The 18,762-nt window shown below is 39.4% G+C and overlaps 1 protein-coding gene and 1 pseudogene across 1 annotated transcript; both read left to right on the forward strand.

Annotated features, from left to right (window-relative positions):
* LOC141696621 (receptor-like cytoplasmic kinase 176) overlaps positions 1 to 16,355 on the forward strand; it is a 20,870-nt pseudogene extending 4,515 nt beyond the window's left edge.
* On the forward strand, positions 3,117 to 7,387 carry LOC141697488 (uncharacterized). The gene is made up of 3 exons (XM_074501893.1): positions 3,117 to 3,133; positions 6,374 to 6,605; positions 6,681 to 7,387. The coding sequence occupies exons 1-3, from the start codon at positions 3,117 to 3,119 to the stop codon at positions 7,308 to 7,310; spliced, it is 879 nt and encodes a 292-aa protein (XP_074357994.1). The 3' UTR covers positions 7,311 to 7,387.
* Positions 16,356 to 18,762: the final 2,407 nt, after the last annotated feature.

The following is an 18,762-nucleotide window of genomic DNA, read 5'->3' on the forward strand; positions in this document are numbered from 1 at the left end:
TTTGTTTTAGCCAGGTTTACTACTATAATTCTTTTAACTACGTTATTAGTATTTATAATTGTGTTTTAGCCGGATGCAACGCCAATTAACTATATTTTTTTTTAATTTTAACTTGAATCAATAGTAGTATTTGTTTAAGTCCGGATGAATAATGTATATTATTTTTTTAACCCGGGCCATTATATTATGTATTATTTTTTGATTTGAATTTTATTTCAGACATTTCAATAATATAATTTTTGAATATATATGATTTTGTTTTAGATCGAGACCATTATTCATATTTACTTCTATTTGTATTTATTTATTTTTTTTGAATATATTATTTTACAAATTTATCTAATGAGTTTTTAATATAACTAATTTTTAATTTGTTTTTAATTTTTTATTTTAAAGCAATATATGTTTTTTAAAGTTCGGATGAAAGTTTGTTGGTAGTAATATTAGTATTACTATATATAATTCAGTATTCTGTCTTTTCATATAATGGTAAAATAAGATTAATAACAACTTTTTCCTACCCCCTAAAAGAAAAACTTAATACATGCTCTTAATTTTTATTGAGGCAAATACATACTTGTAAGAGCATCTACAAATGCTATATTTATTGATTGAAAAACCATAATCTATATTAGTAAGATCATAATCTATATTTAGTCCACTTCATTTCCAAACTCTTCTTCTATATTATTTATTCTATAAAAGTGTTTATCATATTTAATATATATGATTATAAATTAATTTAATTTTAGTAATGTTAAGTGTAAAGTTATTTTATCAAAAAAATATAAATTTTTTTATTGTTAACCAAATATATTAAATGCATAGAGTTATTTTAATATACACTTTGTATTTATAAAATTATCAATAAACTAGTATATAATAAAAATAAGTTCCATGTTTTATAATATAAATATAATAATTTCTTATAGTGGAGTAAAATCTAATTTCTAATGATATGTATAACATATTTTAAACGTTTTAATTAAAAACTCAAACAGTTTCAGAAAATATGGACCAAACGTAGAACAAACTTTGACGAACAAGCGTGGTTGCCCAGTCCGTGAATTAATTTGGTGCACATATGAAACAATGTTCATGTATCCTACAACTACATATGTATGTACACAAGACAAGTTGGAAAAGTGACACAAAAAGTAGAGACATACCTTTGCTCGTGAATTAGCTTCAGGTCAACGAAACCATAGTATATATAGGCTGTCGGCTAATGATTTCGAAGAAATTTGCTATATACTATATTGTTCATTAGCCAAACCCAACTCTCTGCTTTAATCTTGTGTGGCTGTTTTCTCGTGATTTCACCTGTCTTCTCTTCCTTTCTGTTGAAAATCTAAATTACATACCCAAGTAGATATTCAATTTCCATTTAAATGGGTTCTTGTTTAAGTGTCAAGATCAAAGCTGAAACCCCTGGTAAAATTGAAAACTCTTTTAATCTTCCTGTTGCTGTTTTTTAACTTACTTATATGTTCATCTTCTTGTATACTGTATATATTTGCTATATATAGCAAGTTAAAACTGACAACTCTTTATTAATCTTCCTGTAATTGCTATTCATGAAAGATAAAAAGAAATGTTGAAATATTGTGTACAGGCGCGACATCAAAATTGTATTAGTGCCACCAACAGCACGTAGCCAGGAAGAAATCTTGGAATCGCCAAATTTGAAGAGTTTTTCATTTAATGATATTAAATTAGCCACAAGGAATTTCCGTCCGGACAGTGTGTTGGGAGAAGGTGGTTTTGGTTGTGTTTTCAAGGGTTGGATCAATGAAGACACTTTCGCAGCTGCTAAGGCTGGTACAGGCCTGGTTATTGCAGTAAAGAGACTCGGACAAGAAAGCTTCCAAGGTCACAAGGAGTGGTTGGTGAGTATGAAGCTAGAGGATACTTATAATGTCAGAAATCACTAGCATGTTCTTTTTATAGATTCATATTCTTCAATCTTTTCTATTCTAGGCAGAAATTAATTACTTGGGCAGCTGTGTCATCCTAATCTTGTAAAATTGATTGGGTACTGCTTGGAGGATGAACACAGGCTTCTTATATATGAGTTCATGCCTAGAGGCAGCTTGGATAATCATCTATCAGAAGTGAGTTCTCTGTATTAATATTGCCCATGCATAACAATAATATTGTTTCTCACTGCTATATATATTAGAAACTGATGAACCTAAATATTTAGAAATGCTATTACTTATCAGGAAGGGATTTGATTTAAAATTGTGTGTCAGGAAGTACATACTTTCAGCCTCTATCTTGGAACCTACGTATGAGGGTTGCTCTTGGTGCAGCAAAGGGGCTTGCATATCTTCATAGTCCAGAAGCAAAAGTGAATATCGTGATTTTAAATGCTCCAATATCCTTATAGATTCTGTATGCTGAACAGTTTGATTATTTTTCCTGAGTGTTTTTATATTATAGCTGTTTGATAATTTATCAATTTGTTATTGCTATTAATCGACAGAAATACAATGCAAAACTATCTGATTTTGGGTTGGCGAAAGACGGGCCGATGGATGGTAAAAGTCATGTATCTACGAGGATCATGGGTACTTATGGTTATGCAGCTCCTGAGTATATGGTCACCGGTATGATGGACTGAACTACATATGTTTGTTTTGTTTATTGCATGAATAAGTAGATCTTACTTTTTAAAGTTATGTTAAGTGACGTTTAGGAAATCTTAAAATAAATAATTTATGATTTAAAATGAATAAGGGACTTATAAGTGATAAGTATATGAATACTATAAGTTAAATAAGTGTTTGGTTAAATGTCAAAATTTTACTTAACTGAGCTAAAATAAATAAATTTTAAATATAATCTTAATTCGTAAATTTTACATTAGAAAGACATATAAAAACATAAATTTTAAAACAAAAAATAATAAAAAAGCGAAAAATCAAAAATAAGTTAAGAAAAAGTACGTCGTTGCTAACATTCAACTTATCAGCTTATAAGTTGTAAATTCGACTTATAAGTTGGGTCGACAAACACTCGTCAATAAGTACTTACGGGCTTATAAGCGAATAAATAACTTATTCCCGGCAGCCAAACAGATCGAATCGGAGTTTCCTTAGGTATATAGTGTTATGGATAAAAAACTAAGGTTATTACTTGCTGTATTTAATACTAAGATTCGGGAGCTCAAGGCCTTTAATGGCTGCTCTCGTGTTTCGTGACTCAATCTGCCTTTACGAGATGCCTACGTATCTTGTGAATTAGAGAATCAAGCCAAAAAACGTAGTTCTGATTGGTGGGGGTGAGACCCCTTATATAGATGTTGGGAGTCCTTGAATTGGACTTGGTATAGGAGACTTGGTGGGCAAGTCTCATAATTAGAATGGACTTTGGAGTCCTAGGTAGTAGGAAACTGATTCCTTATCCTTTTAGGCCCCTTGAGGCTAATCTCCAAGGATTTATATCCTTATCGGGACTCTTTTCAACATCTGATTTGTCCCTTATTAATTAATTACGAAATTAATTAATAATCAGGGCTTTTGGGCCTTTTTTATTCCATCAGGCCTGATCTGGTCCATCAGGCTTAACCTTTCTGGTCTGAGTATCATATATCTTTTTATTGGGCCTAGCAGCCCACAGTTTGTACAATTAATGCAGTATTTAATTATACAATCATAATTTATTTATCCCTATCATTTGCCCCCAACTTTGGGAAACATTGATTAGGTTTCGCAGAAGTAAGTCTATTTGTTCCCTTACAGGGTTTCGTTTTTCCGTAAAGTGTGGAGCGACCTACACATTTACAATGAATTTTTCCTTTTATTCAGGAATTATCTTAATTTCCAGGAATTTTTCCCTTATTTCCGGGATTTTCCCTTATTTTCTGGATTTTTCCCTAATTTTCTGGGATTTTTCCCTAATTTTCTGGAATTTTTCCTAATTTTCTGGGATTTTCCCTAATTTCTGGGATTTTCCCTAATTTTCTGGGATTTTCCCTAATTTTCTGGGATTTTCCCTAATTTTCTGGGATTTTTCCCTAATTTTCTGGAATTTTTCCCTAATTTTCTGATTTCCAGCCCTTTTCGACCAGGATCCTAGTCGAAATTTCGACCTGGATCCTAGTCGAAAATAGGGATCAGCCTTGCCATTCCTGGTCGAAGGAATTCGACTAGGATCCACGACCTGGAATTCGACCAAGATCCTAGTCGAAATTCCGACCTGGATCTAGGACTGGAATTCGACCAGGATCCTAGTCGAAAATTTGACCTGGATCTGGGTCGAAAATTCCACCTTTCTTTAGCTTCTTGTCATGAGCCTATCGACTAGGATTTCGACTAGGATTCTAGTCGATATTTCGACCTGAATCCTGTTCGAAAATTCTTTGGTTTTCTTGCTTCCCTGGTCGAAGGATTTCGACTAGGATTCCACGACCTGGAATTCGACCAGGGATCCTAGTCGAACTTCGACCTGGGTTTTTAATCCCCATTTTTTGAAAGATGCTTGGTTTATTCGACCTCATTCCTGGTCGAAGCTTCGACCTCATTTCAGTTCCGTTATTTCAGCTATTTTCGGGGTGTCTGCTCGAAAGATTTCGGGCAGGATTCACGACCTGGAATTCGACCTGGATTCTGGTCTTTTTTACCCGTTATTTTCGGGTGTCTGCTCGAAAGATTTTCGGGCAGGATTCACGACCTAAATTCGACCTGGATTCTGGTCTTTTTTACCCGTATTTTCGGGTGTCTGCTCGAAAGATTTCGGGCAGGATTCACGACCTGGATTTCGACCTGGTTCCTGGTCTTCCACTAGCCTTCTTTATTTAGCTTTAATTTAGGGTATTGTATTTTCCAAATCCTAATTGGATTTGGGCCTGGCCTTTTTTGTTGGGCCTTATTAATTTTACTGAGCCTTTATTATTGGGCTCTTCCTAATCTTATTGGGCCTCTTTATTGGGCCTTTTCAAATCTTGTTGGGCCTCTTTCAAATCTTGTTGGGCCTCTTTTCAATCTTATTGGGCCTCTTTTATTGATCTTGGGCTTAATATACCCTGTTAAGAATGCTCTAGAATTCCTAGGAATATTCTGGAATATTCTTTTTTCTGGGCTTTTCCTATGGGCTTTTGTTCTCATGGGCTTTTCGTCTCTTTAACTTCCTTTTCCTCTTATATAAAGGAATGAGGAAAGGCTATTACTCCTCACTTTCTCATTTCTTAGTTTTCTTCTTTATTTCCTGCCTAAGATTCTCAGAGGAATAACAGCAAGTCGGAGCTCAAAGCCTTTTTCAGAGCGCTTCTTCAGGTAAGATTCCTCCCTTTGCTTTTCGTGTCTATTTCTCCTTTGTGTGCCATTTTAAGATAGCCTATTTTACATGCTCCTTACTTTTTTCAGATGGCTACAAAAGAATGACTCGCTTGGCCAAGATGAACGTGGCCTAGAAAGTCCAACGATTTTCCTATCGATCGAGGTATACTTCCTTAATCGACATGATCAAACATCGAGGGGACGAGTATCCGTATGATGCGCATCTGGACGCGCACGATCATATTAGTGCTTTACGGGATCCCAAGGAGCTGGAAAAGTTGAGCAGCTGCTTCAAATCAAGGAGCCTTTTAAGCTGGTTCTTGCGGGTCCGGCCGACAGGGCCTGTCAGTGGAAGAAGGCCGCGCTATGCGTCTATAGGGACACTACTAAGGGCAGGTATTAGACTCCCTTTTCATCCATTCATTCCTTTGCTACTGGCTGATGTGGGCATCAGCCCTTGCCAACTTCCCCCTAATTCCTGGAGGTTGATTCTGTGCTATCTGTCGCAATGCGCCAAGCACAACGTCCCCACTTCTGTTGCTGTCTTCAGGAAGATTTTTCAGTTCAAAAACAGCCCTGATAAAAGTCCGGGTTGGGTTTCTATCAACCAGCGCCCCACTATCCCCCATATCGTGAATGGGAAGTCCATCCCTGACAACACTTGGGGTGGAAGAAAGATTTTTTGTTTGTTATTTGGAAAGGTGGAGATTGGGGCTCCTTGTTTTCGATCATCCTTGGGCTGGCCGTGGACGGGAGCCCAAATGACATAACTTTGTCTGAGGAGGAGGCTAGAGGTTTCAACCTCCTTACGCAAGACAACGGCACTTCCATTGTTGGGACCTTATTCGGGAGGACCGTCCTGGTAGAACGCGGCCTTCGCCCGTTATAAGAAAAGTAAGTTCCCTTTCTTATCTCCTTTATTTTCTGCACTTTTATTTCATTGATTTCAACTGACTTTGTTTGTTGCAGTGGCTGAGAAGATTGAGGAGGCTACCAAGCCGAAGGACCTGGAGACAACCAGGATGAAGAGGGCTGGGAAGGTCTTTAAAGACCCTCGACTTGGTGATCACTTCCCTGAGTTCCTCCTTCAGGCAATGGAGCCAAGCGAGGAAGGCCCCCAGCCAAGTTTTGCGCACCAAGCAGAGGTCAGGGGCCTATTTTCAACCTGCCTGGGGGATCCGGGGCAAGGACTCTATCGTGGGCAGCACGGCGCTGTCCAAGGAATGGTCTAAGCATTCCATCTCCCCGGTGGACTATCAAGATTTTGTCCTTCAACAGGACTTAGAGGGGAATGAGCTATTTGGAGCCCAGGCTCTGGCGACGGTACGTCCTTTACTTATGCCCTTCTTACTTATTTTTCCACGTTTCTTTTCTGAACTTTCGCTGTTTCTCTTGCAGGCTAACGCCCATTTCCAGGGGGCAATTCACCAAGCTAAAGCTTGGAAGGTTGGCCTGGAAGATGCCAACAAGAAGTTGGAAGAGGCCAACCAAAAAATAGAGGCCCTTGAAGCTCAACTGGCCTCTTCCACTTCTGACCTAGAGACGGCCCGGGCCGAAAATGTCATTCTGAAGGCGCAGAAGGACAAAGCCTTTGATGGCTGGATGGACACCCAAGAATTCAAGGACTTGATGGTGGAGCATGATGCCCTTCTTCACCCAGTTAGCTATAAAGAGGGCTGGGATGCTGCTGTGGAGGCCATCCAGGATGAGTTTCCAGAGGTCCTTGAGCAGTCCCCCTTTCCTTGCCCTGTGCGGGTTCCAGAGCTTGGAGGTGTTACCGAGAAGCTTGCTGTTATGATCAAGGATGGAGAGGAGGAAGATTCTTCCGAAGAGGAGTTTGAGCCTGTCGCTAAGAAGGCCAGGGTGGAAGAGCCTTCAAAAGCAGCGCCTCAACAGCCAACATCTTCTGCAGAGGGAAATTCTACAGGGACTTCGGAGGGGACAACCGAGACGTCCGAAGAAACGACTGAGACTTCCGAGGAGACTTCGGATAGTGGTTCTGAGGAATCTCAGCCTTCCAAGGCCTAACTTTTTGTATATCTTCTTTTTGAACTTTATTCATATCTAAACTTGTTACCCTTCGGGGTTATATTTTATATGTTGCTTTTCTTGCCTCTTTCTGTTTAACTTTACAATCTTAATACGCATTTGAACTTTAAACATCCTTAGATAGAAATTATTTCAAACTCTTTAATATGAAGTCTGGTTTTCCAAAACCTTACATAGCATGGTTCGACCCTAATCAACAATAACTAGACAATGTAAATTCTACTGGAATATATAAAATCCTATGCAAGCAAAGCTTCAAGGTGCTTTTAAACCTACTTGTCAATGACAAGTGAGAATCGTACTTCACCTATCTTACACGTAGTAAACCTTCAGGTTTTGTGCGTGCCAGGTCCTCGGGACTTCAAAACCTTCCATAGTTTCCAGCTTGTAGGTTCCTCTACCCTGAACGCTCTTGACTCTGTACGGCCCTTCCCAATTCGGGGCAAGCTTTCCTTTCTGTCCAACACCTGAAGCCTCTATTTTTCTCAAGACTAGATCTCCTTGTTTAAAAAATCTCTCTTTAACCCTTAGGTTGTAATAGAATGAAGCCTTTTTCTGATATTCTACTATCTTTGCATGTGCCTCATCTCGCACTTCATCAATTAGATCCAGGGCTAACCTCTGCCCTTCCTCATTTTCTACAGCATTGAAAGTCTGAATCCTTGGAGAGGAATGCGATATCTCCACGGGAACTACTGCTTCTGCCCCATATGCCAACATGAAAGGAGTTGCTCTTGTCGTGACTCTACAGATAGTCCTATAGGCCCATAATATTGGAAGTATCTCATCCACCCAATTATTTCTTGACTTCTCAATCCTCTTCTTTAGTCATCCAGGATTATCCGATTTGCTACCTCTGCTTGCCCATTGGCTTGCGGGTGAGCCACAGAGGTGAATCGTAACTCAATTTCATTTTTTTCACAATACTTCTTGAATTCCTCATTGTTGAATTGTGTTCCATTGTCAGTGACGAGGATACGGGGAATTCCATATCGGCACATAATGTTTTCCCACAGGAATTGTGCAACCTGCTTAGTTGTGATTTTGGCCAAGGGTTTGGCTTCGATCCACTTGGTGAAATAATCAATGGCTACAATCAGAAATTTCCTTTGTGCCGTGGCCATAGGAAAAGGCCCTAGAATATCCATCCCCCACATGGCAAAGGGAATAGGCGAGCTGATAGAGGTCAGCATCTCGGGGGGTTGTCTAACAACTGGTGCATGCTTCTGACAGCGATCACACTTCTTCACATATTCTTTGGTATCAGCCATCATTTCTGGCCAATAGAAGCCTAAACGAGTTATCTTATGAGCCAAGGCCCTGCCCCCCAAGTGTTGTCCATCAAATACCTTCATGCACTTCTTCAAGAGCCAAGCGTGCCTCATCGGGCCTGAGACACCTCAAGTAGGGAACCACGAAAGATCTTTTGTAAAGAATCCCATCTATCAAAGAGTACCTTAGTGCCCGAACAGTTAACTTCCGTGCTTCAGTTGCATCACTTGGCAACCAACCTGTCTGAATGTGAGCCTTGATGGGATCAATCCATGACGTCCCCAAGCCTATGGGAGCCACTAGCTTAACATCTATGCTTCGTGTCTTCAAAACACGGAAGTACACACTTCCTGAACTTTCTTCAATCTCAGACAAAGCGAACTTTGATAGCGCATCTGCCTTAACATTTTCTTCCCTTGGAATGTGTTCAACATGACATTCATTAAATTGGGTCATCACAGCCCTTACTAGGCGGACATACTTAGCCATCGTATCATCCCTTGCCTCAAATTCTCCCTTTACCTGGGATATGATCAGCTTCGAGTCTCCACGGACCTTTAAGTTTTGACTCTAAGTGTCCCAGCTAGACCAAGGCCAACTATCAGGGCTTCATACTCTGCCTCATTGTTTGTGGTTGGAAAATCTAGCTTCATAGCATACTCAATTAAGAACCCATCAGGGCTTTGCAAAACCAACCCTGCTCCACTGGAATTTGTTTTTGATGCTCCATCAAAATAGAGAACCCAATATTCTTTCTCCTTATCATCCTTCTCCCTGTCCCCATTGTCGACTCCCTTGTCTTGAGGTATGGTATCTTCCTGCCCCCCGACTTCTTGGTTGGGTATGGTACATTCCACCACGAAGTCAGCTAATGCCTGGGCTTTTATAGCCGTACGTGGCTTATACTTGAGATCAAACTCTCCCAACTCTATTGCCCACTTAATCAATCTCCCACTTGCCTTGGGACTGTGAATGATATTTCTCAGTGGCTGATTTGTTAGCACTTCAATCTGGTGAGCTTGAAAATAAGGACGCAGCTTTCTTGAAGCCATTACCAGGGCTAAAGCGAATTTCTCTATAGTTGAATAATTCAACTCAGCACCATGCAAAATTTTGCTGACATAGTATACGTGTTTCTGGACTTTCAGTTCTTCCTTAACCAACACCGCGCTCAAGGCGCTTTCTGAAACAGCCAAGTACAAGAATAAAATTTCACTCAGAACTGGCTTGGCCAACAACGGGGCCTGGGCCATATACTTCTTTAACTCTTCAAATGCCTTCTGGTTTTCCTCACTCCATACAAAGTCTTTGATGCTTTTTAGCAATTTGAAGAATGACAAACACTTGTCCCCCGACTTGGAGATGAATCGTCCTAGCGCAGCAACCCTTCCTGTAAGCTTCTGAACATCCTTAACAGTTTTTGGTGGTTCCATGTCCAGGATCGCCTTTATCTTATCCGGGTTAGCCTCAATTCCCCTCTTTGAGACCATCAGTCCCAAGAATTTTCCAGATCCTACTCCGAAAGCACACTTCGTCGGATTCAATATCATCTTGTGGTACCTCAGGACCTCAAAAGCTTCCCTTAAATGGGCTATATGATCAGTCTTTACTAGACTCTTGACTAACATGTCATCAACATAGACTTCCATAGTCTTACCAATAAGATCCTTAAAAATTCTATTCACCAACCTTTGATAGGTGGCTCCTGCATTCTTGAGACCAAATGCCATAACAAGATAACAATAAACACCAAAGTCAGTGATAAATGATACCTTTGGAATGTCATCCTTATGCATTTTGATCTGGTTGTATCCGCTAAACCCATCCATGAAACTCAGCATCTCATGTCCAGCAGTGGCATCAATCAAAGTATCAATTCTAGGCAGCGGAAAACAGTCTTTGGGGCATGCATCATTCAGATCAGTAAAGTCTATACACATCCTCCACTTTCCATTAGCCTTCTTCACCATTACAGGGTTTGCTAACCACTCCGGAAATTGAATCTCCTCAATGAAACCAGCCTCTAAGAGCTTTTCCACTTCCTGCTTTATAGCCTCTTGTCTTTCCGGGGCAAAATTTCTTTTCTTTTGTTTCACTGTCTTCCGGCTTGGATCTACGTTTAGCTTGTGAGTAATTAACTCCGGGTCTATGCCTGGCATATCAGCTGCTGACCATGCAAACACATCACTATTTTCTTGCAAAAATTTCACTAACTTCCCTCTAAGGGGCTCCTCTAATGTGGCTCCAATGAAAGTCGTCCTCTCAGGATTCTCGGGGTCTAAAGGAACCGAAACCAATTCTTCTGCTGGCCTTCCTCTATTCTCATCATTTTCTCGAACATCCATATCTTCAATAGGAAGAACCTGCCCCCCGACCCCATCTGCCCTCAAAGAGGCCACATAACAGCTTCTAGCCATTTTTTGATCTCCTCTCTCTTCTCCAATCCCGTTTCGGGTGGGAAACTTCATGACTGAATGGTAGGAAGAGGGGACTGCCTTGAAGGCATGTATCCCTGTTCTCCCCATGATAGCATTATAAGTTGAACTAGCCTTTACCACCACGAAATCCAGCATCTGCGTTGCTTGCCTTGGCTCCGTACCTATGGTGGTTGGCAATTTGATTATCCCTTCCATAGGACATTCTACTCCAGCAAATCCATATATCGGCATGTTGGTTGGTGTCAACTGGGAGTCGTTATACCCCATCCTTAGAAAGGTGTCGTGGAGCAAGATATCCACAGAAGCACCATTATCCACAAGGACCCTCTTAACCGGGCTATTTCCTATTATTGGTGTTATGACCAGCGGGTCGTCATGGGGAAACTTCACACCCTCTAGGTCGGAATCATCAAAAGCCAATGTTACTTCTGTCCTGGCCCTCTTCGGGGCTTCTCCAACAATATGCATAACCTCTCTAGTATATGCCTTTCTGGAATTTTTGGACAATCCAGCAGCAGTTGGACCTCCAAAGATTGTGTTTATCACAGGCCCTCGAGGTCTCGGCCCTCCATAAATGGTGTTTATAACTGGTCCTCTAGGCTGGAGGTTTCGCCCCTGATCGTCTTGGTCCCTCCTACGATCCTCAAAGTTCTTCCTTCTATTATTATTCCTATCCCCTCCTTCTCCAGTGTATTTGTTCAATCTTCCTTTTCGAATGAGGAACTCAATTTCATCTTTCAATTGCCTACACTCATCGGTGTCATGGCCAATATCTTTGTGAAACCTGCAATACTTGCTCTTATCTAGCTTGGCGGGATCAGCCTTCAAGGGCTTAGGCCAGCGAACATCTCTGTCTTTCTCAATCTCCATCAAAATCTGACTTCTAGGAGCATTAAGCTTAGCGTATTCAGTGAACTTTTGCCCAGGTCCTCCCTTCTTGGGGGTTAAATCAGGGTTTTGCTCGGTTCTAGGATATTTGTCCTTTGCAATATATTCCAAATCAGTTTTTCGCTTCTTGCCTCCAGTGGGCTCATTACTTACTATGGTCTTCCTCATGCTTTCTTCAACCTTGATATACTTCCCTGCTCTCTCTTGGAGTTGCAACATGTTTTCAGGGGGACGTTTGGCCAAGGACATCTTGAAAAACTCATCCCTGGTTCCTTGTTGTAGTGCTATCATGGCTACCTTATCATCAAGGTCTGGGACTTTTAAAGCCTCCTTTGTAAAACGATTCAGGTAATCTCTCAAGGATTCCTTAGCTCCCTGCACAAGACTCATAAGGGATGCTGAACTTTTCTCATGGACTCTTCCACTGATGAATTGCTTAATAAAAGCCTGACTTAATTCTCTGAACGATCCGATAGAATTTGGGGGCAGGCGACTGTACCATCTTTGAGCCATACCCGACAGGATTTGAGGGAAGGCCCGACACTTTATAACATCATTCACGGGTTGCAGCAGCAGTGCATTAGAGAATGTCCTAACATGATTAGCGGGGTCTCCCGTGCCATCATAGGCTTTGATAGTGGGCATCTTGAATTTCCTTGAGATATGGGCATTCATTATCTCTTCTGTGAAGGGTGGAGTTGGATCATCAGGATCTCCAAGGGGAAGAAGATTGCTTGGATCAGTTCTTGGGACAACAGCCCTTCTTCTTACCAGACCATCCAGGTCTATGATAGGAGGAGGATTTCTCCCCCTAGGAGGTATCTGGGATCTGGTGGCCTGGTGAGCCTCCAAATCACGCCTCAACCTTTGGATTTCAGCCTCATGAGCCCTGATCCTTTCCTGCACTTCTTGGGGATTCGCCCCTGGGGTGCTTTGGGGGCGTTGCCTTCCATCGGCGATTGGCTCTTTTCCAGGACGCCTCCTTCTCGGGGCCACTTCATCATCCGAAGATTCGGAGTCTCTCTCAGTATAAGGACCAGAAAATTCCCAATCCTCAGGAATAGGACCCAAACCTCGTATATAGGGGGGTGACTGCCCTCGTGCTTCGCCTCGCCCAGCATATCCGCTTCCTCCAACCTCAGGGCGAAGGGGCATCCCATAAGGGGGGTTAGTAGTAACAACAGTTGAATATTCATACCCGATGGGTCGAGAATTCATAGGTATATGTACTTGTTGAACTTGAGGATTCGTACCTTGAATAGTTGGGGGAGTTGTCCCTTGTGGCTGAGGTTGAGTTGCCCCTGTCTGGGCTTCTCCCTGAGTAGATGCATAAGTTGAATGGGGAGGAACCTCCATGGTTGATAAAATCACCTGGGTTGTCTCTGATGGTGTTCCTTCCTCTAGAGCTCCAATTGTTCTCCGTGTTCTCGCCATGGTTGTTGTTGCGTTTTCCCACAGACGGCGCCAAATGTTATGGATAAAAAACTAAGGTTATTACTTGCTGTATTTAATACTAAGATTCGGGAGCTCAAGGCCTTTAATGGCCGCTCTCGTATTTCGTGACTCAATCTGCCTTTACGAGATACCTACGTATCTCTGTGAATTAGAGAATCAAGCCAAAAAACGTAGTTCTGATTGGTGGGGGTGAGACCCCTTATATAGATGTTGGGAGTCCTTGAATTGGACTTGGTATAGGAGACTTGGTGGGCAAGTCTCATAATTAGAATGGACTTTGGAGTCCTAGGTAGTAGGAAACTGATTCCTTATCCTTTTAGGTCCCCTTGAGGCTAATCTCCAAGGATTTATATCCTTATCGGGACTCTTTTCAACATCTGATTTGTCCCTTATTAATTAATTATGAAATTAATTAATAATCAGGGCTTTTGGGCCTTTTTTATTCCATCAGGCCTGATCTGGTCCATCAGGCTTAACCTTTCTGGTCTGAGTATCATATATCTTTTTATTGGGCCTAGCAGCCCACAGTTTGTACAATTAATGCAGTATTTAATTATACAATCATAATTTATTTATCCCTATCAATATGTCTTTGTTGATGCAAAAATATTGGTAATTAAATTTTGCATCCAATAGTATATATATACTTTTGGTAATTTCCTTTTAAAGTAATACCTACAAGCGTATTTCATAGGAGGAAAAGAAAACCTGCCCGTTTGGTAAATTTTAAAATAAGTAAGTTATAATTTAAAATATGTTTGGATAATTTAATTACTTATATGTCAGAATTTTTTTACTTAAATGACCTAAAATAAATAATTTTAAAATACAAATATCTTAATTCGTGAATTTTAAATTTAAATAACATTTATAAGCATATATTTTGAAACTAAAATTAAAAAAAAATATAAAATCAAAATAAGTTAAAGAAAAAATACGTCATCACTAACATTCAATTTATCAACTTATAAGTTGTAAATTCAACAATTTATATAAGTTGTGCGTCGATAAGTACGGGCTTAAGCCCCTCTTTGGTTGGAAGAAAATAGAGGGGAGGGGAGGGGAAGGTTCCTGCAATAAAAAATGTGTTTGGTTCATATTTTTAGAGTAGAGGGGAGGGGAGGGAAATGAAGGGGCCCAAAATCCCTTATGGACTTATTTTGTTTCCTCCCAATTTGGGGTTTTTTGGAGGGGAGAAATTTTATTGACAAAAATGACCTTACACCTTCTTAACACTTACATATATCCTAAAGGACTTATATGTAATTTTAATTATAAACCCCTCCCTTCCCCTTGCTTACCAAATATAAAAATGAGTTAATTCCCCTCCCCTCCCTTCCTTCAACCAAATAGAATTAATATTATATCCTTTCCCTCCCCTTCCCTTCCCTTCCCTCTATTAAAATTCCTCCCCATCTCTCCCCTCCGTTGAACCAAACACAGCGTAAAAGTCAATAAGCCAATAAGTCACTTATTTGACATCACCCAAACATGCCCTAAATAAGATCCGTTAAATTTATACTAAAAAGGATAATCTCAATTTAAGTTATTATATATATTCAACCTAAAACTCAACATCCTCTCAACAATGTAAATTTATTTTTTAATTAGACTATTCTACGAGAAACCCAAGGTTCGAATTCTCCCCTTAATAATACTAAAACTTAGAATTAATATTAGTGGTTCTAAATGATACATGTAAATAATTAAATAATAATAATTATTATGTTATTATTGATACTAATGTAATTATATATAAAAATATATTATATATTAAAGAAGCATGACACGGTTATAAACTAGTAATTATATACTAATTATCTAATAATTAGCATAACAACCAATTCCTGAATACCTTCATACTAGATCTGCCTTCTGTGGTCGTTTACTTTTGTAACACATCAGCATGCTGGACATGTACATAGACGGTCAGTGCCATGTAAATCCGACCATTTAATAACCGACCAGGTTCTGCCGGATACTTGGATGGCAAGGCCATTTATACCAAGGAGACTCTTAAAAAACCATGTCCCGACTGATTTTGGTCGAGTACCTGAGCTATTCTTGTAATGGGATTGCTAGCTGACCACCTCAACAACCCATATATACCAAAAACCTGAAGTAGGTCAAAATTAACCCCGTGTACATTCAAGATAAGTTACTAGTACAAAGACACAGTGAGGAAACAAGAAAATAAAACAAGGTGACTAGTGAACTAGTAAGGTGTTAAATTTTCTACATTTTTTGTTCACCTTTTAACTAAAAATTATAGAAGGAGGCCTTATTTTGTTGCATTCTCTTCTAATTCCAAGTTCCATCTGTTATGAAGGTCATCTAACTGCGAAGAGTGACATTTACAGCTTTGGAGTAGTTCTTCTTGAAATACTGACAGGGAGAAGAGTAGTTGACAAGAACCGTCCAGCAGGAGAACAAAACCTTGTTCCATGGGCTAAACCTTATCTTACCAGCAAACGGAAAGTCATGCACATCATGGATGGGCGTATTGGAGGCCATTACACGGTAGGAGCAGCATTCAAGGCTGGTACCCTGGCAAACAAATGCCTCTCAACAGATCCAAAGTTAAGACCTGAGATGAATCAAGTGGTGAAAGTACTAGAACAGCTTCAGGATTTAAGAAAGGCTGAAAAAGTTTCTAATGAACTTTCACTTCAAAAGCATCATAGTAGATGAGCTAGGCTAGCTTTTGTCCATTATAAAAATAAAATATAAAAATGACGATCAGTTGTCCCTAGCAATCTATAGCAGCTATTCCATATGTTCAAAATGAAATAATAATCAATGTGTAGTTCATGTTAAATGATTATTCGTACTAACATATGCAAACTGACAAGGCATGAAGTGGTTTGTTACCATCTAGTTTGTTGTACGTAAGCTGATATTTATGAGAATTGTTGAAATTTGCTTTAGCGGGGGCAAGAATGTGATGCTGCATTTTCAGATATTTATTTTATCTCTTAGTTATATAAATGTTAATAAATAAGTGGTTACAGAATCTAGTAGCAGTTACTATTGTTCAGGAAATTTAGGTAGTTGTAGACCGTTTCAGGAAGATTAGGAAGTTGCAGCCTTAGTTTTAGCATAACAGTTAGAATTATTGGTGTATTAATACTAATTCTATCCATTCAATAACATTAAGTCCTTGCAAAGAAATTATGTTATTCTCTTATGTATTTATCAGTTCCTGAGTTTTTTATATAATTCCAACAAATTGGTCTCCAATTTTCAATGATGAAGGTTATCATGTTTAGGCAGCAAGAATGGAGGCCCATCTAGAGACAAATGATTTATGGGAAGCAGTGGAAGATGACTACGAAGTTCTTCAATTACTTGACAATCAAACCACATCGCAGATCAGGTGGCATAAGGATAAGATCTTATCCATAAAATCGAAGGCAAGAGTAGCGCGAATGCAATTTCATAAATCCATAGGAAAAAATTATGAAAAGATATTCAAAAAACGGGATGCCTCAATTTTTGCTCCATACCTCGTGTACTACCCCATACGAGAATTATTCGGAAACCGAGTTCCATTCATTTCAGTTCGGATTCACTTCCGGACGACCCCGAATGGACGCGAATGCAATTTCATAAATGCATAAGGACAAATTATGAAAAGAAATCCAAAAAACAGGCCGCATCAATTTTTGCTCCATACCTCGTGTACTACTCCCTACGAGAATTATTCGGAAACCGAGTTCCATTCGTTTCAGCTCCGATTCACTTCCGGACGACCCCGAATGGACGCGAATGTAATTTCATAAATCTATAGGGACAAATTATGAAAAGATATCCAAAAAATGGGCCGCCTCAATTTTTGCTCCATACCTCGTGTACTTCCCCTACGAGGATTATTCGGAAACCGAGTTCCATTCGTTTCAGCTCCGATTCACTTTCGGACGACCCCGAATGGATGCGAATGCAATTACATAAATCCATAGGGACAAATTATGGAAATATATCCAAAAAATGGGCCGTCTCAATTTTTGCTCCATACCTCGTGTACTACCCCCTACGAGGATTATTCGGAAATCGAGTTCCATTCGTTTCAGCTCCGATTCACTTCCGGACGACCCCGAATGGACGCGAATGCAATTTCATAAATCCAAAGGGGCAAATTATGAAATGAAATCCAAAAAACGGTCCGCCTCAATTTTTGCTCCATACCTCGTGTACTACCCCCTATGAGGATTATTCGGAAACCGAGTTCCATTCGTTTCAGCTCCGATTCACTTCCGGACGACCCTGAATGGACGCGATTGCAATTTCATAAATCTATAGGGACAAATTATGAAAAGAAATCCAAAAAGGGGCCGCCTCAATTTTTGCTCCATACCTCTGAAAGAGATGTGTCCTAAATCCAATCATGTATGATGATTTAGGAATAACTTTTATGTAATCTGTTTTGATTTCATTGATATTAATAAAAGAATTATTTTGGTTTTATTGCGGGCTTTATCTATTTAAGTGTTTAAATAAGATATACCATAGTTTAGGGTAAAGCTTTTTATGGATTATGATGATATCATAATAATGAGACCTAAAGGATGATAACTCTAAACTTAAATATTTCCTGGTCGTAGGATTACTAACTGGTAATTAGTAATCCGCAAAGATCGGTACATACTATGCTTGCTTCATTATGAAGGATGCCTGTTCTCATAGACATTTGTGTGGTGACACTATAGCTAGTATGTAGGTGCTTATTATAGAATAAGTTCACTGAACATTACTCACACAACTGAACAACTGATGGAGTTCACTCACGTGTCAGCAGTTGTTCACATAGTGATAGTTGTACAAGTATCCTTAGACTTGAGGTCATCATAGTCATCTTGTGTACACTGAACTATGTTTTAGTTTAGTTCTTAGTCTGCAGGGACAATTATAAGGGCTCTACTGAGTATAGGAATTTGTACACGAAGATAGTGTATGATCAATAAAGGATCTACTCCTTCCGGTGAAGGAAGAGAAAGTTCAATGCTGATCCACTTATGCTAGTTCAGGAATCTCTAGCCAGAGTGAATGAAATTAGAAAGGAGTTTCTAATTTACATTAAATAGAACTAAGCATAGTGAATGGGAAAACAAATGATTAAATAAGATAGGCTTGACATAAGTTCTATGCCTTGTATTTAATCGTGACATTGCGGGGTAGAAGGAATTGATTGTACGGTAACTACTCACTGAATAGGTTCTTGGTATTCTAAGCAGTGAATTCGTATTATCCGGATAGTCGCGATATGCTGAGAAGTATCCCTCACGATGTAGAATAAATATGATTAATTTATTAATTAATCATATTTAATGAATTAGAGAATTTATATAAATAATGATAAAATAGTTTTGTTTTTATTTATT

Source organism: Apium graveolens, chromosome 11, assembly GCF_009905375.1.
Source record: "Apium graveolens cultivar Ventura chromosome 11, ASM990537v1, whole genome shotgun sequence".
NCBI lineage: Eukaryota > Viridiplantae > Streptophyta > Magnoliopsida > Apiales > Apiaceae > Apium > Apium graveolens.

Excerpts from the sequence above, each read along its gene's own strand:
- LOC141697488 (XM_074501893.1), top strand. Across the intron at positions 6,606-6,680 it reads GAGCCCAGGCTCTGGCGACG|GCTAACGCCCATTTCCAGGG; the intron begins GTACGTCCTTTA and ends TTTCTCTTGCAG.